The sequence below is a fragment of the Anabrus simplex genome, chromosome 2 (genome assembly GCF_040414725.1).
Source record: "Anabrus simplex isolate iqAnaSimp1 chromosome 2, ASM4041472v1, whole genome shotgun sequence".
Classification (NCBI taxonomy): Eukaryota; Metazoa; Arthropoda; class Insecta; order Orthoptera; family Tettigoniidae; genus Anabrus; species Anabrus simplex.
The window spans coordinates 20,252,520-20,273,669 of record NC_090266.1 but is presented as its reverse complement, the minus strand read 5'-3'; the positions used below and the strand labels follow the sequence as shown (position 1 = coordinate 20,273,669).

At 38.3% G+C, this 21,150-nt stretch overlaps 1 protein-coding gene across 4 annotated transcripts in view; it reads right to left on the bottom strand.

Moving 5' to 3' along the window:
• The window catches only part of LOC136863886 (uncharacterized), a 381,085-nt gene that overhangs the window by 81,193 nt on the left and 278,742 nt on the right, over positions 1 to 21,150 (bottom strand). For all 4 annotated transcript variants that reach the window (XM_067140277.2, XM_067140279.2, XM_067140281.2 and 1 more), the window contains exon 3: positions 18,626 to 18,872. In XM_067140277.2, the coding sequence (XP_066996378.2) occupies positions 18,626 to 18,872 (247 nt within the window). The remainder of the gene's footprint in view (positions 1 to 18,625; positions 18,873 to 21,150) is intronic.

Here is a 21,150-nt window from a genome sequence, read left to right as displayed (position 1 = left end):
GTGCTACTCAAGAGTTCCATTTTCATCATCTGCAGAGGCGGGAAATATGTTGAAGTTATATTTTTTTATCAGGGGTATTTCACTATTGTGAGCCGTATCGGGAAGTGTGCATATTCTTTAAAAGATCAGGAAGGGAAGATTGTTGGTACTTACAACATTAAGAGCTTAAAGAAGTATTTCACGTGAGATTTGTTGAAATAAGAGTAAGATGATTAAATTTTGTGAGAAACTGGCAAAATAAAACTAACATCTGCGATTGGCGTGTGAACCAAGTGTCGTATTGGTGCATTGGAAGAATAAGTGCTACATTGTCATGTACTGTGTGACAAATAAATGGAGAACAGGACATTGGACAGTTATCTGCGATAACAATATGCGAGAACAGTTCTCATATAAGTGATATTTCACAAAAAGTTTTGATATGTTAAAAAAAAGAAGAATGTAGTGTAATCATTTAAAATTATTTGTATGTGTTAAATTGAGTGCTGTACTCTTGTGATTTGTATGAGAGAAAAAGAGAATGGGACACTGAACAGTTGTCTACGATGGCAATGTGCGAGAAAAATTCTCATGTGTGATATTTTATAAAATGTATGGATGCTGAAAAAGAAAATTATTGTTGTATACTCATTTAAAGTGTTTATATGTGTCAGTGTTATATATATATATAATTTTGTTCATAAATCAATCGATTCTTTGTTCTTCGATTTATTTATGAGGGAGGCGAATTGTAACGGTTCAAATCCCGTTACAAGATGATATCTGTATTTTTATTATTGTATGATTTTATCTGTATTTTATTATTATTATTATTATTATTATTATTATTATTATTATTATTATTATTATTATTATTATTATTATTATTATGTCAGTATTATTATTATGTTATCTGTGATATTGTACTATTATTGTAATTATCCGTTTTATTCAATTTTGCAATTGCCTGTTGCTTGCAAGATTGCACTTAGATGTATACATATATACGTATGTGTAGTATAACACTCAATACCTGTACAGTGAGAATTGTTGTATACATCAGAGATTGGAAGTGACGTTGTTATATTGCGACACCACTGGCGATTCTGCCAAGTCATCGCCGCGCCTTGGCTACGGCATTGTATTTATTTAGATATGAGCGCACGGACTCGTCGCCGCGGGGCTATTTCACCACTGTGTGTAATATCTGTCGCGTAGGTGGGAGTATGTCATTGTTATTTCTGGAGATTACGTAGTTGTGTCAACCAAAGTCTATATAAGGTGGGTGCACATTGTAGCGTCAGTCATTACTTATACGGATGCAGTACAGTGAAGTAGTCTACTAGATCAAGAGGCCTTAGTTGGCCAGTGAACGAGAGATGGTGAAGACTCAGTGAGCCATTATTGGTCATTGAGAGAGTGAGACCAAATGGTTGGTCCGTCACTTAGTGGAAGACGCGGACGCAAGGCTTACCAAGGAGTCAGAGAGGGCAACCCTGGACCTACCAAGAGGTCATACCATATTGACTTACAAAGAAGTCAGATGATATGGAGAAGAAGCAATCTCAAGGATGTATCACCACGTTAGGCGTGACACACCTACAGTAAACACCAGAGCAATGGATTACGTCGTAATTACACTCAAAGTGTTAAAGGTACAGTCAAGTGAATCAGTGAGGGAAATATTTCGTATAAATTGTTAAATGTCCGGTCAAGTAGAATTCAAATTCATGCCTAGTTTCTTTCTGTTGCAATGTCATAATTTCATATTCTCATCTGTTTTATCGCAACAAGACTCACTATTTTTTGATATATTATTTAAAGAATATATATTGTTCTATCAAACGAATTCAGAGTTTCATTTCATTGACAGTAAAATATCTTAACCTCAAAATTAATGGGTAAACCGAACGCCAATCTCCTTTTCCCAGAACTTATATGGTATGTTGTCAAAAGTAAGCTTATTACCCCACACCTTAGAGATGGTCAAGAGTCTCATTCTATTATTGCTGTACTGAGTGACAGCTGGCGCCCTTCAAATAACGTATGTGTAAGTAAGCAGGTAACAAGTAAGTGTGAGTACAGGGTTCGACGAGTGTGTAGTTTATTTAATGAATGTTAATTTTCAGATTTTCCATTATAAATGCAGATATTCAGATTTTTCAAGTTAAATTCAGATTTATATATGTTTGTAAATTGAGTCAGCGACTCAGGAACACGTTCTCAAAGGAAAGGGTGATAGACATAAAGCTGAAAATTACAGGCCAGTAAGTTTGACATGCATTGTATGTAAGCTTTGGGAAGGCATTCTTTCTGATTATATTAGACATGTTTGTGAAATTAATAACTGGTTCAATAGAAGGCAGTTCGGTTTTAAGTAAGGTTATTCCACTGAAGCTCAACTTGTAGGATTCCAGCAAGATCGATCGACTGACCGACCAATCAATCAATCAATCAATCAATCAATCTTGATCTGCATTTAGGGCAGTCGCCCGGGTGGCAGATTCCCTATCTGTTGTTTTCCTAGCCTTTTCCTAAATGATTTCAAAGAAATTGGAAATCTATTGAACATCTCCCTTGGTAAGTTATTCCAATCCCTAACTCTCCTTCCTATAAATGAATATTTGCCCCAATTTGTCCTCTTGAATTCCAACTTGATCTTCATAAAAGCTTTATAAAAGCCACTCAGACTTATCTGTTTACTAATGTCATTCCACGCCATCTCTCCGCTGACAACACGGAACATACCACTTACAAGTAACTATTCTCATTTTGGTTCCGTATTGAAGTTGATATATACCTCAAATATTATTATAATGTTTATAGATCCACCTGCTCAATACAATACAATATAATCCACTATTTCATGTGGTTAAAATTTATACATAATACATAAAAGTCATAGGTACTGTCCCCTTCAAAAGTGGTAATAATTTATTAAAGGAGAATGATTTATTTCATCAGCGAGTTGTAACATTCTTTAATCGCCAGGAGGGTGATATTTTACACTCCCGTGCTAGTGCGAACCAGCCGCTTGCGAACCGGTTTTCCCGACCTACCAAGAGAACGAGGAAGCAGGGTGAAATTCCTGTTAGATGTCCTTCAACACATGTGTGTGTACCACGTGACCGGGCGAGCAGCGTGATTGCTATCGATCAATAAAATGCAAGGTCGAGTGACGTGAAACTAGAGCAGCCAATAAAAATGACAACCTTCACAGGAATGCAACAGATCCACCAATCGGATATAATTAAGAGGCACACCTACGTCTTAAGACAGTGAATTAATGGTAATTCCAAAGGAAATTTTATAGAGGGTTTTTACTTCTGAACACTTGATTTGAGCGGGACACTCTAAATGCAGCTACGGTCGAAACTAGACGTCGTTTGCTTCACTGGGAGACTTTGCATTAGAGAAGGCACTGAGGACTGAATAAACTGCAATTCAGACATTTGGAAAAATCTCTACGATTTATTTAGGATTGTCATAAGATAAGTGTCCATCTCCGAGTTATTAAACATCGCGTGTGTATCCTGGACTATTGCTAAGACTTTTGTTAGTTTCAGCTTTTCTACGAGAACTCTGAAGAAGGAAGGTCGTTGGTTCGAGCTCGTTTCAAGATGGCTATCCAGTTCCGAGATGAATACTACTGTTTCCTGTGCACCTTCAGCTCCTCCATGAGTCACTAATCATGTAAGGCGTCGGACATGGGCAAGACTTTGTTCGATGGAAGGTGATGTGACCACGTACTAGGTCATCAGCCAGAATCCAGTTAACACCAGCCACATGAGTATTCTTTAAGAAATTATCTTTCTATTTTTCTGTAAAATGGTTTTAAAACGTAGCCTTACCTTATTCATTTATATTTCTATTAGTTTAGCAGTAGTTTGACTTTTCATTCTTCTTTCTTCGGTGGGAGGTAGTTTGTGCTCTGGAATGAATGTGTATTTGGTTCTATTAGTTAGAGATGATAGTGAATGTCATCGAGAGAGACCTCAACTGTCCAAAAAATTTAGAAGGCAGGAGAAATAAAAGTAAATGAACCCCGCGTTAACCTTGAATGATTTTGAAATAATTGGAAAATTAATTGAGACAAATTAGGACAGTGTTCCAGTGTTTTTCTTAGTGTAAAATTTCATTCTACGATTATACGACATGTCTGTGAGCTTTAGTTCGTTTAGAGTCATCTGAATAATTTCGTATGACAGCTTTGCAAGTGAGATTAAGCACGGTCAATAATAATAATAATGAGTAAAAATAATTAAACCTAACTGCGGGCTAAAATTTGAGTAAGGTCATGGGTTTAATGTTGGTTTGTTCTTGGAAAGAATTATCGTGTGCTCACTTTATGTAAAGCAGGCCTGGAACATGGCAACCCTCGGGACGGAGTAATGATGTATTATATGTATATTTTACTACGCTATTAATTGAGTATGACTTGCAGATGGATATTATATTTTGTGTGATAATTTATGCATCCATTAGAGTCATTTTGGAAGGAATGTGTCTCTGGACATGATTTCTTCGAGCTTGAGTGCAGATTAATCAAGAGCCACGACATTATAGGTGAATAAAAATAAATGCCGCAACTCATGTACCGTAAGCGCGTATTCTAATATTTTGACCTGTGCTGTAGGTATTTTACTTGCTTATTTTGGATGATTTCTGTTTAAAATATTCCCTTGAACATCGTTGTATAATTAATTTCTGCATAAAAGTGATAACCTCAACTCTATCACACTCTAAATCGATACCTGGGATATACGTGATATTGTCATCTAGAGAATGATTTCCCTAATTTGGAATAAATCCAAAATTTAATAATAATGGGTTAGTGTTCGTGTAAATAATATTATAATATGGTCGTGTACCTAGGTGTGAATGTGTGTTGTGTGATTTGATTATATTCTGTGTTTGTGAATACTTCTTGAATGATTTTGTGATGATATTCTCCACTGTGTGCGTCAAATTTTGACCGATTTACATTATGTTTGCGTGTCCGTGATTTGAGGAATTATGAATCTTTAGAAGATTTTATTATAATTTAAGGTAGATTAGGGTCTAATTCACTAAATTAAAGTGAATAAGAGAAGGCAACGTCCGTGGATTGATGTCACGAGATTGAATTATTAGTTATTGTACAGTCACTTATTACATAAAAAACGAGTAAAGTTTAGGTTAATATGAGTTCAAATAGAAATTTATTATAAGAAGTTCAGTCACTTAATAATTATAAGAATGAATTAATTGATGAAGGGAAAGTCTAAGGAAGACTTATTAACCACAATTTCTTGAATTAAATAATTTTCAATAATTTTAATAAGGAAGAGAAAATGATCATGAGAAAATGAAAATGAGATCCGGATGGAATATTTTAATTTAAGCAATTTAATTATCATTATAGGAGAGAGTGATACCAGATATTATTTTGATTTTCAATCCATTTTACAGTAAATTAATGATCCCTATATTTATTATTACAGACAAGAACATTCCTTGAGCTTTAATTTGATCAAGATTCCTTATAGACGATAGCACGAGGAGAAGAAATTTCCAAGAATCAATCCCAGATTTTGTAAATTTAATTGTTTTATTGAAAGAGTGTTAGTTTTTAATAAATGTATAAACCTATTTTAGTTTCCTTTCATTTGTTGCTAGTCCTTCATCTATTCCTGCCTTTAAAATTTTCTGCACAGCCGATAGCGAACGGTCCACCTCTAAGACCCTCGCTCTCCGGCGAGCTGAGCCCGGCATGATGGGGGCAGTACATGTTTCACCCTTTCTTTACGGGCATCATCAGCCTAATCAATCTTAAAAACTAATGGACATGGAATCTTATAAACTATAGAGTAAAATGTTAGACAATTATTTCATAAAATATTATACTATAATATCTAAAATAACGATATTGCACAGAAGGTATGTTAAAAATACTGTGAATTAACAGTTTTTGAAGATTAAAACATGGTTAATCATGAATATTTGAATGTTTGAAACCAAAATGGATCCTCTTCTTATACATGATTAAGACTGTAAGTACAAGTGAAAGCTCAGTCAGCCTAGCGTTGCTGGAACAGCCGGACGTACGAGGAAAACACTCGATCATTTCTTCCAACAAATGTTCAACAGGGTTAATAAAACCCACTTGAGCATCTTTTGGATCCAATTGATTACCGCACTAACATAATTACTGACATCAGCAAGCTTTGACACAACATTTTATCATTAGCTACGTCTCCACAAGAAGTCCATTTTCTTTTCTATGACTTTCAGATAAATCAACCGTACATATTTTAACATATTTGATACGTTCACACTTCTGTTTTAAATAACTGACAGTTATTTTACTATCTTGAACTCATGCTATGGGAATGGAACAAACATCCCCTTGGGTGATTGTGCTTACACTCAAGGCCATCACAGTCTTAATGATGTATAAGAAGAGGATCCATTTTGGTTTTAAATGCTCAAATATTCATGATTAACAAAGTTTTAATCTTCAAAAACTGTTAATTCACAGTATTTTTAACATACTTTCTGTGCAATATCGTTATTTTAGATGTTATAATATAACATTTTATGAAATCATGCCCAACATTTTACTCTATAGTTAATAAGATTAGAAAGATTCCATATTCATTAATTTTTAAGATTGATATAGGATGATGATGCCCATAAAAAATGATGAAACATATACCTATGACTTCTATGTATTATGTACAAATTTTAACCACATGAAATAGTGGATTATATTGTATTGTATTGAACAGGTGGATCTACAAATATTATAATGATATTTGAGATATACATACCACTTAGTCGAGCAGCCCTCCTTCATTCTTCCAATTCTTCTCAGCCCAAACTTTGCAACATTTTTGTAATTTTTGTCAAAAATCACACAGAACAAATTGAGCTGCTATTCTTTGGATTTTTTCCAGTTCTTGAATCAGGTAATCCTGGTGAGGGTCACATACACTGGAACCATACTCTAGTTGGGGTCATACCAGAGACTTATATGCCCTCTCTTTTACATCCTTACTACAACCTCTAAACAGCCTCATAACCATGTGCAGAGATCTGTACCCTTTATTTAGAATCCCATTTATGTGATTACCCCAATGAAGATCATTCTTTTTATTAACAACTAGATACTTACAATGATCCCCAAAAGGAACATTCACCCCATCAATGCAGTAATAAAAACTGAGAGGACTTTTCCTATTTGTGAAACTCACAACCTGACTTTTAACCCCGTTTATCAACATACCATTGCCTGCTGTCCATCTCACAACATTATCGAGGTCACGTTGCAATTGCTCACCATCATGTAACTTATTAATTACTCTATAGAGAATAACATCATCCGCAAAAAGCCTTACCTCTGGATCCACTTCTTTACTGATATCATTTTTTTTTTTAATTCGTTAGGGCCATCTATGGACCACGGTGCTTGTGTTTTAGCTGTTTCTTGAAGTCATCGTCGTTGTTTGCCACAATTGGTGTTCTTAGCGGCTGGTTTGGCAGCTGTTTTCTTGTTGGTACCTCGAGCTTTCCTGATGGCCCAGTAGTCCTTCATTTTCCGGCTAAATTCAATCTTACGTTCCTCAGACCATTTCCTGGTCTCGTCTTTTGGTCTGTGGGTAACTTCTGTGAGGGATGTTACAAAGGATTTAGTTTTAAGAGTTGTATGATAGTTACTCCGATCAGCTATGTCGTTTTGATTTATGTGGAGTTCCGAAAGGTCCTTCTCCACTTGCTTCATCCACACGAACCCAGTAGCTTTGCCCTTGTTAGCAGCCTTGAAGATCCTATGAGATAATCTATTTGAGTCCATTCTGGATAGGTGTCCGTAAAAAGCCAGTCGCCTTCTTCTGATGGCATCTATGAGATTTTCTTGGTGTTTATATAGCTCACGATTTGGTTGATACCATCGGCTTCCATCTGGTAAAATTCTTGGTCCCACTATCCGTCTCAGGAACTTTCTTTCTTGTACCTCGAGGGCTCTTAGTGGGGTCTTCTTAGTTAAATATAGACACTCTGCTGCATAGAGGACTGACGGTCTGATTACTGCATTGTAGTGTCTTAGTTTGACATTCATCGACAGATTTTTTGAAGCATACAGCTTTCTACAGGCATGGTAAGCCTTATCTAGTTTGAGTCTCCTGTGTTCAAGAGCCATTGTTTCACTGAGGTCCTCTGAGAACCATTCCCCAAGGTACTTTACACTTTTGACTCTCTTGATGTAGATATTATCACTGACTCTCATCTTTCCAGGGGCATCTTTGATGTTAGTAACAAACTCGGTCTTTCCTATGTTGATCAAAAGACCCGTTTTAGCCGCTATTGAGTGCAGTGTTTGGAGCTGAGTAGTAGCCTCCTGTATGTCATTTGCCAATAAAGTCGGATCGTCTGCAAAGGCTAGGCATGGTATCCTCAGGTTGTCTGCTTTAATCCCCATCCGTAATCCAGTGTTCTCTGGAAGGAATCTCATCCACTCTCTAATTATCTTTTCCAGAACGCAGTTAAATAATATACATGAGATGCCATCTCCTTGTCTCACCCCTGTTTTAATGGCGAAACTCTCCGAGAGTTGTCCTCTAAACTTTACTCTGGCTGTGGTATTGTGCAAGGTTGCTTGCACCAGCCTGTTGATCTTGTCGTTAAGTCCTAGTTCTCTTAATGTATTGTAAAGAGTAATTCTATCTACTGAGTCGTATGCTTTCTGGAAGTCGACAAATATAGCTACCCATTGTCGAGCTCTTGATTTGCTGTATTGAAGGATGGTCTTCAGATTTTGTATCTGCTCGGTACAGGACCTCGATGCTCTGAACCCTGCTTGATATTCTCCTAACTCTTTATCCAACTGTCTTGTGACATGGCGTTCCAGAATCTTGGAAAATATCTTATAGGTAACAGCAAGGAGTGATATTCCTCTGTAGTTACTGGGATCTGTTTTGCTTCCCTTCTTGTGGATTGGATGGATAATGGCTGACGTCCAATCATCTGGGAGCCTCTCACTAGTCCATATGTCCAGAATTACTTTATGTATGCTCCTGAAGGTGTGTTCTCCGGCATGTTTTAGCATTTCTGCTACTATCCCGTCTTCTCCAGAAGCTTTATTGTTCTTGAGTAATTTAATTACATCTCTGACTTCTTCATACGTTGGAGGAGGGATAAACTCAGTATTGGGGTTAGTTGGTTCTGTAACTTGGAGACGTTCAATAGGTTCTTCTGCATTTAAGAGTCCTTTGAAGTAGTTAGCTAGGGTCTTGGTACAATCGCTGTCATTAAGACACAGCGATCCATCTGGTCTCTGGAGATGTAAAGCAGGGGAAACGAATTGGGTTGTTTGTTGCTTGAGGCCCTTGTATAGATCTCTAGAGTTGTTCCTTACAAAATCCTCCTCTGCTTGCTTAATCAGTTCCTGGTTGTGCTTCCTCTTGGCCCCTCTTATGATGCTCGACGTAGTTTTCCTCTGTGCAATGAAGGCTTGTAAATTAGCTTCGTTCTTATGTACATTCCATTTGATCCACGCTAGCCGCCTAGCTTCTATAGCTTTATCACATTCGCTGGACCACCACGGATGCTTGTTCCCTTTAGGTCTATTGGGGATTGTTTCCTGAGCCGCTACTGTTATGGCATCCCTAAGTTGATCCCATTTTGTAGATGTGTTAATCCTGTTGGTATTATGAATCAGCCTCTCTTGGTAACTAGTGCTGTCTTCTTTGAGTTTGGTGATATCAAACCTAGGGATCTTCGTGTTTTTTGCTAACATACCCGTGGTCTTTATTAGTGGTTTCAGGTTCGTTTTAACCAGAGACAGGTAGTGATCAGAGTCAATGTTGGCTCCTCGTATCACTTTGACATTCATAATATCCCTGTGGTGCAGCTTGTCTATTGCTACGTGGTCAATTTGGAATTCACCCATCATGCTATTTGGGCATCGCCATGTCATTGCCTTTCTGGGAAGGTGTTTGAAAGCTGTAGACATCAAAAGTAATCCATACTTGGTGCAGACACTGATTAAGCGTTCCCCATTTTTGTTGGTTCTCTTATGGGCAGGATACCTTCCGACAATCTTCCGGTATTTCTGTTCTCTACCGATCTGGGCATTGAAATCTCCTAACAATATAGTCGTATGATGATTTGGTACTTTATCAAGGGTTTCTTCAAGGGCATCCCAGTACGGTTTGTCATTTCTGGGTTTTTCCTGTTAGAGTCATTTATATATATAAGAAAATATAAAGGTCGGTTAATAATGCCTTGAGGAATTACGTTCTTATTTATTACAGGGTCAGATAAAGCTTCACCTACTCTAATTCTCTGAGACCTATTTTCTAGAAATATAGCAACCTATTCAGTCACTCTTTTGTCTAGTCTAATTGCACTCATTTTATCCAGTAGTCTTCCATGATCCACCCTATTAAATGATTTGGAAAGGTCAATTGTGATACAGCCCATTTGTCCTCCTGAATCCAAGATATCTGCTATATCTTGCTGGAATCCTACAAGTTGGGCTTCAGTGGAATAACCATTCCTAAAACCGAACTGCCTTCTATCGAATCAGTTATTAATTTCACAAACATGTCTAATATAATCAGAAAGAATGCCTTTCCAAAGCTTACATACAATGCATGTCAAACTTACTGGCCTGTAATTTTCAGCTTTATGCCTATCATCCTTTCCTTTATACACAGGAGCTACTATAGCAACTCTCCATTCATCTGGTATAGCTCCTCTGACCAAACAATAATCAAATAAGTATTTCAGATATGGTACTATATCCCATCCCATTGTCTTTAGTATACCCCCAGAAATATTATCAATTCCAGCCACTTGTCTTGTTTTCAACTTTTGTATTTTATTGTAAATGTCATTGTTATCATATGTGAATTTTAATACTTCTTTAGCATTAATCTCCTCCTCTATCTGGACATAATCCTTGTAACGAACAATCTTTACATACTGCTGACTGAATACTTCTGCCTTTTGAAGATCCTCACATACACACTCCCCTTGTTCATTAATTATTCCTGGAATGTCCTTCTTGGAATCTGTTTCTGCCTTTAAACACCTACACATACCCTTCCATTTTTCACTAAAATTTGTATGACTCCCAATTATGCTTGCCATAATGTTATCCTTAGCTGCCCTCTTTGCTCGATTCAATTTCTTTGGAAGTTCGTTCAATTTCTCCTTACTTCCACAGCCATTTCTAACTCTATTTCTTTCCAGTCTGCACCTCCTTCTTAGTCTCTTTATTTCTCTGTTATAATAAGGTGGGTCTTTACCATTCCTTACCACACTTAAAGGTACAAACCTGTTTTCGCATTCTTCAACAATTGCTTTAAACCCATCCCAGAGTCTGTTTACATTTTTATTTACCGTTTTCCACCGATTATAGTTACTTTTTAGAAACTGCCTCATGCCTGCTTTATCAGCCATATGGTACTGCCTAATAGTCCTACTTTTAAGACCTTCCTTTCCATCACATTCTTTTTTAACTATGACAAAAACAGCTTCATGATCACTAATACCATCTATTACTTCAGTCTCTCTATAGAACTCATCTGGTTTTACCAGCACCACATCCAGGATATTTTACCCTCTTGTTGGTTCGATCACTTACTGAATCAGCTATCCTTCCCATATTAACTTATTTGCCATTTGTTGGTCATGCTTCCTGTTGTTCGCATTTCCTTCCCAATTGACATCTGGTAAATTCAGATCTCCTGCTACAATCACATTTCTTTCCATGTCGTTTCCTTCATAGATGATTATCTTACCAAATAATTCTGAATCCGTGTCAGTGGTACCCTTTCCCGGTCTGTACACTCCAAATATATCAAGTTGCCTATTATCTTTAGAAATGAGCCTTAGACCTAGAATTTCATGTGTCTCATCTTTAACTTTTTCGTAGCTTACAAATTCTTTCCCCAGAATGAATCCTCCCCCTCCCACATTCCTCTCCTGTCTCTATGATACACACTTCAGTTCTGTGAGAAAATTTCTGCATCCATTATATCATTTCTCAGCCATGATTCAACTCCTATTACAATATCTGGTAAATATATATCTATTAAATTACTTAATTCTATTCCTTTCTTTACAATACTTCTACTGTTCAACACTAACAAGTTTATGTCATCCCTACTTGATTTCCAGTTCCCTGTTCCCTTGTCACCGCTCCCTGGGTCACCCCGTTTCCCTGAATGTACCTCCCTATTACCAGTACCCTTCCAAACATATTTCCTACTTTGACGTACCACTGCGGTTTTAGTAAAGGCCATGTAAGCACAGATCCCTATCTCCTAACCACCCATTAGGATCTAGAAATTTCACTCCCAGTTTCCCACATACCCACTCCATAGTCTCATTTAAATCCCCAATCACCCTCCAGTCAGTATCCCTCCTACACATTATTCCACAAATAAGAATCTCCGCTTTCTTAAACTTCACCCGTGCTGCATTTACCAGATCCCACACATCTCCAACTATGTTGGTACTTATACCTGCCTGACTTACTTTGTTGGTACCAACATGAAACACTACCACCTTCTCCTACCCCTCCTCCCTCTCTTCTCCTGTCCTCAACATCTGCCTCAACCTAATTCCTGGATAGCACTCTACCCTGGTTCCCTTTCCTCCGCACACTTTCCCCACGTGTCTAACTATGGAATCCCCCATGACCAGACCCCTGCTGCATTTACCAGATCCCACACATCTCCAACTATGTTGGTACTTATACCTGCCTGACTTACTTTGTTGGTACCAACATGAAACACTACCACCTTCTCCTACCCCTCCTCCCTCTCTTCTCCTGTCCTCAACATCTGCCTCAAACTAATTCCTGGATAGCACTCTACCCTGGTTCCCTTTCCTCCGCACACTTTCCCCACATGTCTAACAATGGAATCCCCCATGACCAGAGCCTCAACCCTACCCACCTCATTTGATCCCCTCTCTCCTGGTCAGCCCTATCTTTCCTGATAGCTGCAGAAGCTACTTCCTCCTCCCTTTTCTCCTTCCCATGACCCTGTTCCACCTGTCTTTTCCTATCCTCTACTCTACATTTTCCTTTCCTACCTTTTCCCTTCCTCCTACTTCCACACATCTCAGCAACAGTTCCCTGTCCCTCATCTTCCCTCTGTTGTTCTACCTGGAGTGACTCGTACCGATTTCGCACAGACACCTGATCCTGAATAGAGCCCCTAGCCTGCAATCTCCTTCCCCTTAGAACATTAGACCACCTGTCTTCTACAACCCCCCCCTTTCCTTCCTCTCATTCTTGTTCACCTACTGTAACCTGTACATTGTTTGAGGGAGTCCTATCGTACTTCCTGTCTTCTGTGAGAATCCTAATTATCTCCCTCAAACTCTCCAACTCCTCCCTCATACCCCTCAATGCCTCGCCACACCCACAGTTCATATACTCATGCTCCTTAGCCATTCTTTACGGGAAAAATGAAAGTAAAAATAAAATAACTTATTTGCAAAATGATATAGCAGATATCTTGGATTTAGGATGTCAAATGGACTGTATTATCGATTGACCTGTCTAAATCTTGTGATAGGGTAGATCATGGGAGACTACTAGCAAAAATGAGTGCAATTGGACTAGACAAAAGAGTGATGAGCGTGTTGTTTTAAGGGGCCTAACATTGAAGGTCATCGGGCCTGAGACAAAAGAGTGACTGAATGGGTTGCTATATTTCTAGAAAATAGATCTCAGAGAATTAGAGTAGGTGAAGCTTTATCTGATCCGGTAATAATTAAGAGGGGAATTCTTCATGGCAGTATTATTGGACCTTTATGTTTTATTATATATATAAATGATATGAGTAAAGAAGTGGGATCAGAAGTAGGCTTTTTGCAGAAGATTTTATTCTGTACAGAGTAATAAATAAGTTACAAGATTGTGAGCAAGTGCAACGTGACCTTGAAAATTTTGTGAGATGGACAGCAGGCAATGGTATGTTGATAAACGGGGTTAAAAGTCAGGTTGTGAGTTTCACAAATAGGAAAAGTCCTCTCAGTTTTAATTACTGCGTTGATGGGGTGAAAGTTCCTGTTGGGGATCATTGTAAGTATCTAGGTGTTAATATAAGGAAAGATCTTCATTGGGGTAATCACAGAAATGGGATTGTAAATAAAGGGTACAGATCTCTGCACATGGTTATGAGTGTGTTTAGAGGTTGTAGTAAGGATGTAAAGGAGAGGGCATATAAATCTCTGGTAAGACCCCATCTAGAGTATGGTTCCAGTGTATGGGTACTCACCAGGATTACCTGATTCAAGAACTGGAAAAAAAAAGCCAAAGAATAGCAGCTTGATTTATTCTGGGTGATTTCCGACAAAAGAGTAGCGTTACAAAAAATGTTGCAAATTTTGGGCTGGGAATAACTGGAAGAAAGAAGACGAGCTGTTCAACTAAGTGGTATGTTGCAGGTTATAAATTTCATTTTTTTGTCTGTATTGAAGATATACTTGTGATATGAATTCTTATAGTTTTGTTAAATACTGCCTATTCAATACAATAGAAATGTAATAAAAACTTACGTATTTATTAAGTTGTTGATATGGTACATGTTTTGCTCCATTTTCATGAGTATCATCAGCTAAATATCATTTACTTAAGGTTATATAAGATCATGAATCTATTCTATTGGATTAAATTATTAAATTAATCTATTGGATTAAATTACGTTATGAACAGGAAATTATCAACTATAGAAATTTGTTAATATAGTTAACAGAGTTTCAATGACAATCATACAAGTCAAGCAACATTGAATCAATACAATTAGCAAGATCTCAATGTTTAAAAAAAAAAATTTTAAATGTTGTTCACCATATGAGTTTCATCAATAAAATGTTAGACTTAGATAGATTTTATACAAATATGTTTTAACTTAGACATCATTTTATTGTTAACTTATATGACTTGTAAAATATTATAAGACTTGCCAATCAGGTTTACAAGCATAATTTAATCCAATAGAATAGATTCATGATCTTATATAACCTTAAGTAAATGATATTTAGCTGATGTTGCTCATAAAAAAGGAGCAAAACCTATAAATTTAATCCAATAGAATAGATTCATGATCTTATATAACCTTAAGTAAATGATATTTAGCTGATGTTGCTCACAAAAAAGGAGCAAAACCTATAAATTTAATCCAATAGAATTGATTCATGATCTTATATAACCTTAAGTAAATGATATTTAGCTGATGATGCTCACGAAAAAGGAGCGAAACATGTACCATATCAACAACTTAATAAATATGTAAGTTTTTATTACATTTTTATTGTATTGAATATGTGGTATTTAACAAAATTATAAGAATTTATATCATAAGTGGAATGTTCTGAGCTGTCAGCAGAGAGATGGCATGGAATGTAATTAGTAGACGAATAAGTTTGAGTGGCATCTTTAAAAGTAGGAAGGATCACAATATGAAGATAAAAATTTCAATTCAAGAGGACAAATTGGGGCAAATATTCATTTATAGGTAGGGGAGTTAAGGATTGGAATAACTTACCAAGGGAGATGTTCAATAAATTTCCAATCTCTTTGAACTCATTTAAGAAAAGGGTAGGAAGACAACAGATAGGGAATCTGCCACCTGGGCGACTGCCCTAAATGCAGACCAGTATTGATTGATTGATTGACTGATAGCTATGTAGTATTCAATAAGCTACCCTCTGGGAGCTAAGGAGTGTTCTTTGAACAACACTGTGGAAGTTAAGAAGAGTTCGAAGAGCTATACTCCGATAGCTACCTATGAAGTATTCTATAAGCTACTCTGAGGGCTAAGTAGTGTTCTTTGAACAACAATGCAGAAGCAATAAGTGATATACTGCAATAGATATGAAGTATATAAATTACTCTCTGGGAGCTAGGAAGTCTACTAAGAATTACATTATGAGAGATAAGAAGTGTATAGGTCAAATTCCCTCTAACATTTATTTTCTCTGTTGCTGTTTATATTTTTCTTGAATATTTGTACAGAATTAGGAAAGGGATCAAACACTTCCCCTGGTCAACGGTTCCTCTCCTTCATGCCCTTCCCAATGAATGAAACTTTACCCCAATTGCTTCAGCTAAAATCCCATCTAATTTTATTCACATAGTCAGCCCTGCTGGTGTAATTATTTTCCAACTGGAAGTCTGTCATGGATTTCCTCCTATGCTTCCTCTCCTGTATAGGCTCTAGATAATCCTATAAGGCCTATGTCTTCTGGTATGGGCTAGAATAAAATTGTTACTTTCATTGACCTGTCTCAGTCTTATACTTGGCTTTGACCATGTGGAAGTGGCTGAGGTATGAGTGACGCTAGTAATGCCATTCCTTATGCAGCCAGTCCCTGCTATGAATGGTGTGAAAATGTCACTCATAGGGTCGGTTGGTGCATGCATTTCAGTGGGCTTGGCAGACTGATGTGCAATAGCAACTTCTGGCTCGGTGAGGAAAGCAACGGGAAACTACCTCACTCCTCATTTCCCTAGTACGCCTCTTCAGTGACACCTAGGCCATCTATGACAGCTAATGGTGAACCTGTTGAGGATCCAACCAGCCTTCGGGCTGAATACCCAACATACATACACATAATCCTATAAGTCTAGTTTTCTCCCTTCTCTTACTTAAAGTTTCCCACCCAAGGTTCTCTAACATTTCTGATACACTACTTTTTCTCCTGAAATCCCCTGTTACAGATCTTATTTGAACATGTAGAGATGAACATTTTGATGGCAAGGATGGTAAGAACTTGATGTGATAATTATTACTCACTTAAAAAATAATTAATGTATCACATTTTAAGCTTTTGGTAATGTGTCTGTCATGTGCCTGAGCTGATGGACAAAATGTTGCCCATTGCAGCTGAAAATAAGAAAACTTGGTTGAGAATCTAGTTTCATAATGCTCACGGCAATGCTGTTATTTTGTGAAGTGGTGAGTTATTGTGGCTGGCAGTTCTCACATGTTTTTGCTTGCAGGACATTGAATTTCAGTACATACATAAATTATCATTATAGACTATTATGCCTTCCAGCATTCGGTCTGCAAGCCTCTGTGAATTTACTAAACGTCTTCACAACCCTCTATTTGCAACTAGTGATCTGGCCTCATTTAGTTCTACACCTCTTATCTTTAAATTGTTAGAAACTGAGTCTAACCATAGTCGTCTTGGTCTCCCTCTACTTCTCTTACTCTCCATAACAGGGTCCATTATTCTCCTAGGTAATCTATCCTCCTCCATTCGCCTCGCATGACCCCACCACCGAAGCCGGTTTATGCGTTCAGCTTCATCCACTGAATTCCTTCCTAACTTAGCCTTTATCTCCTCATTCCAAGTACCCTCCTGCCATTGTTGCCACTTGTTTGTACTAGCAATAATTCTTTCTACTTTCATGTCTGTTACATCTAACTTATGAATAAGATATCCTGAGTCCACCCAGCTTTCGCTCCCGTGAAGCAGAGTTGGTATGAAAACAGACCGTTGTAAAGATAGTTCCGTCATGGAGCTGACTTCCTTCTTATGGAATACTGATGATCGCAGCTGCGAGCTCACTGCATTAGCTTTACGACACCTTGATTCAATCTCACTTACTATATTACCATCCTGGGAGAACACACAACCTAAATACTTGAAATTATCGACCGGTTCTAGCTTTGTATCACTGATCTGACATTCAGTTTTGTTGAATTTTCTACCTACTGACATCATTTAGTCTTTGAAAGGCTAATTTTCATACCATACTCATTGCACCTATTTTCAAGTTCCAAGATATTAGACTGCAGGCTTTCAGCACAATCTGCCATTAAGACCAAGTTATCAGAATAGGCCAAACTGCTTACTACATTTCAAACTAACTCAATCCCTCCCCTGCCACTTTATACCTTTCAGCAGATGATCCATGTAAACTACGAACAGCAAAGGTGAAAGATTACAGCCTTGTCTAACTCCTGTAAGTACCCTGAACCAAGAACACATTTTAACATCAATTCTCACTGAAGCCCAACTGACAACATAAATGCCTTTGATTGATTTTAATAATCTACCTTTAATTCCATAGTCCCCCAGTATGGCGAACATCTTTTCCCTTGGTACCCTGTCATATGCTTTCTCTACATCTATGAAACATAAACACAGCTGAATTTCAATAACAAAATAAAATGCAAATTATCAGGCATGCTATTAACAACTTTGTAATATATACCATATATCTGCATGTGATCTAAGAAATTTGAAACTGGTATCTGTGAGCAGACGCTCGTCGCTCACATTCAAAGGAAATTCACCATATTTCAGGAAATGCTTCTGGACTTCCCTGTTTTATTACATTATTCAAGTCTAGAGCAACCTAACATAGTGTATAGTATAATAATTGTTGTATTCCATTAAAAGGTTTTACATTTTGGAATGGCAATTCCTAGCATTTTATAAGCACTGGTTGCATGTGACAAGGAAATGATTTTACAGAATTTGAAATAAATTATTTTCCCACATTTTTTTTTCTAGGAAGTGTCAAAAGTTGGCAGTTTTAATTGAGATAAGTGTAGAACATGAACTTATATTCTTGAAGTAAATAAGTTCTCACCAGCATTTGAGTAAAGGAAAATATGGAGCCACTCACCTTCCTTCAATCGCCCACTCTCTGCAGCCTGCCCATGGGGAAACACTGTTTTTACGTAAATGCCCATGTTCCCCTTGGGAGAATCTCGACCACCTACAATGCTGAAACCCAGTCCTTTGTGTCCAGATCCTTTGATAAATGCAACAGAGAGGATGGTGAAGGCAGCGTTCTTTCCACCGTGTCGTGGCAGCGTGCAGAATTTGCTCTCCTCATCATCATCTTCGTGGCTGTCGTTCTCCTTGGCATGCTGCTAACATCAGTACATCAAGTAAGAAAACAGAGCAAGCCTACAATCTAACATGTGGGTTCAAGGCTACCTTACAGCTGAATTGCATTTAAGACTGGTTAATTGCAAGATCACTTAACTGTGTGATTTTCAGAGATAATGGTAAGAACAAGAATCACTGTCACTACTGAGTGACACACTTCAGACTTGTTTACAAGTGGTCAATTTACCAAACATTCATTTTTTTTAATTTCAAATCTGGTGTTTTAAGTGTCTTCTATTCAGTCATTACATATTTTAATGTGTGTTCTATGTCTTGTGATAATGCATATGGTAAGGGATTTTGTATAAAATTATAAGGCTGAGGTTTTCAGAGATGCTGCGGTGCCAAAATTTAGTCCCATGGGAGTTCTTTTACGTGTCAGTAAATCTACCGACATGAGGCTGACGTATTTGAGCACCTTCAAATACCACCAGACTGAGCCAGGATCGAACCTACCAAGTTCGGGACAGAAGGCCAGCGCCTCAATCGTCTGAGCCACTCAGCCCAGCGAAAATGGGGTAGAAAAGAAGGTTATGAAAGTAGGGGACTATTATGCAATACCGTATTGTTGATAAGTGAGGCAGTGGAAAATGGTAAATGAACATGTGAACAGCCTATGGGATGGGTTAAAAGCAGTTGCTGAGGAGTGTGAAAGCAGATTTGTACATTTAAATGTGGTAAGGGATGGTAAAGACACACTATGTTATAATGAGACTAAGAAGGAGATGCAGGTTAGAGAGAAATAGAGTAAGGTAAACTTGTGAGAGATTGAAGAAACTTACTACGAAACTGAATTTAGCAAGGATGTCAGCTAAGGATAACATGATGACAAACATAATTGGCACCTATATGAGTTTTAGGAATAACTGGAAGTGCTATTTTTTTTGCTAGTTGCCTTACATTGCACTGACACAGAATAGGTCTTATGACGACGATGGGACAGGAAAGGCCTAGGAATGGGAAGGAAGTGGCCATTGCCTTAATTAATGGTGTGAAAATGGGAAACCACAGAAAACCATCTTCAGGGCTGCTGACAGTGGGGTTTGAACCCACTATAGTAGTATAATTGGACAGTTCTGCGGCACCTCCGCCGCCGCCCGCCTCCGCCCGCCTCCTCCTCCGCCGCCGCCTCCGCCGCCGCCTCCGCCGCCGCCTCCGCCGCCGCCGCCGCCGCCCGCGGGAAATTTGAATTTTGGCGGGAAATTTGAATTTTGGCGCGAGATTTGAATTTGTAAACAAAGCCACGTGCTTTTTGACAGCTGTCATCGACAACAACGCAACGCTAACCTCACTGCTGCCATCTTGACGGGCCTAAACCTCACTAGTGCCAACTTAACCTAACTAGCATGAGGTAAACAAAGCCACGTGTTTTTTGACAGCCACGTGCTTTTTGACAGACAATAACGCATCGCTAACCTCAGTACTGCCATCTTGACGGGCCTAAACCTCAGTAGTGCCAACTTAACCTCACTAGCGCGAGGTAAACAAAGCCACGTGCTTTTTGACAGCCACGTGCTTTTTGACAGATTTGTAAACAAAGCCACGTGCTTTTTGACAGCTGTCATCGACAACAACGCATCGCAAACCTCAGTACTACCATCTTGACAGGCCTAAACCTCAGTAGTGCCAACTTAACCTAACTAGCATGAGGTAAACAAAGCCACGTGTTTTTTGACAGCCACGTGCTTTTTGACAGATTTGTAAACAAAGCCACGTGCTTTTTGACAGACAACAACGCATCGCTAACCTCAGTACTGCCATCTTGACGGGCCTAAACCTCAGTAGTACCAACTTAACCTAACTAGCGCGAGATAAACAAAGCCACGTGCTTTTTGACAGCTACGTGCTTTTTTGACAGCTGTCATCCGCCATCTTTGAGCACCGTGCTGCCCTCTTTCGTCACCTGTCATCGGCAGTGCTGCCATCTTGACGGGCCTAAACCTTAGTGCTACCAACTTAACCTCACTAGCTCGAGATAAACAAATCCACGTGCTTTTTGACAGCCACGTGCTTTTTTGATAGCTGTCACCCGCCATCTTTGAGCACAGTGCTGCCCTCTTTAGCTACTTACCTTTGAAATGTGGTGGCGGATAATTTGAAAAATGCTTTTCGACAAGCAGCCATCTTCAATCCAGAGAGAACAGTGCTGCCCTCTATGTGGTGGCGGCAAATTGAAAAATTCCACGTGCTCTTGTTTGAAAACAAACTCACGTGCTTTTTTGACAGCTGTCATCTGCCATCTTTGAGCACAGTGCT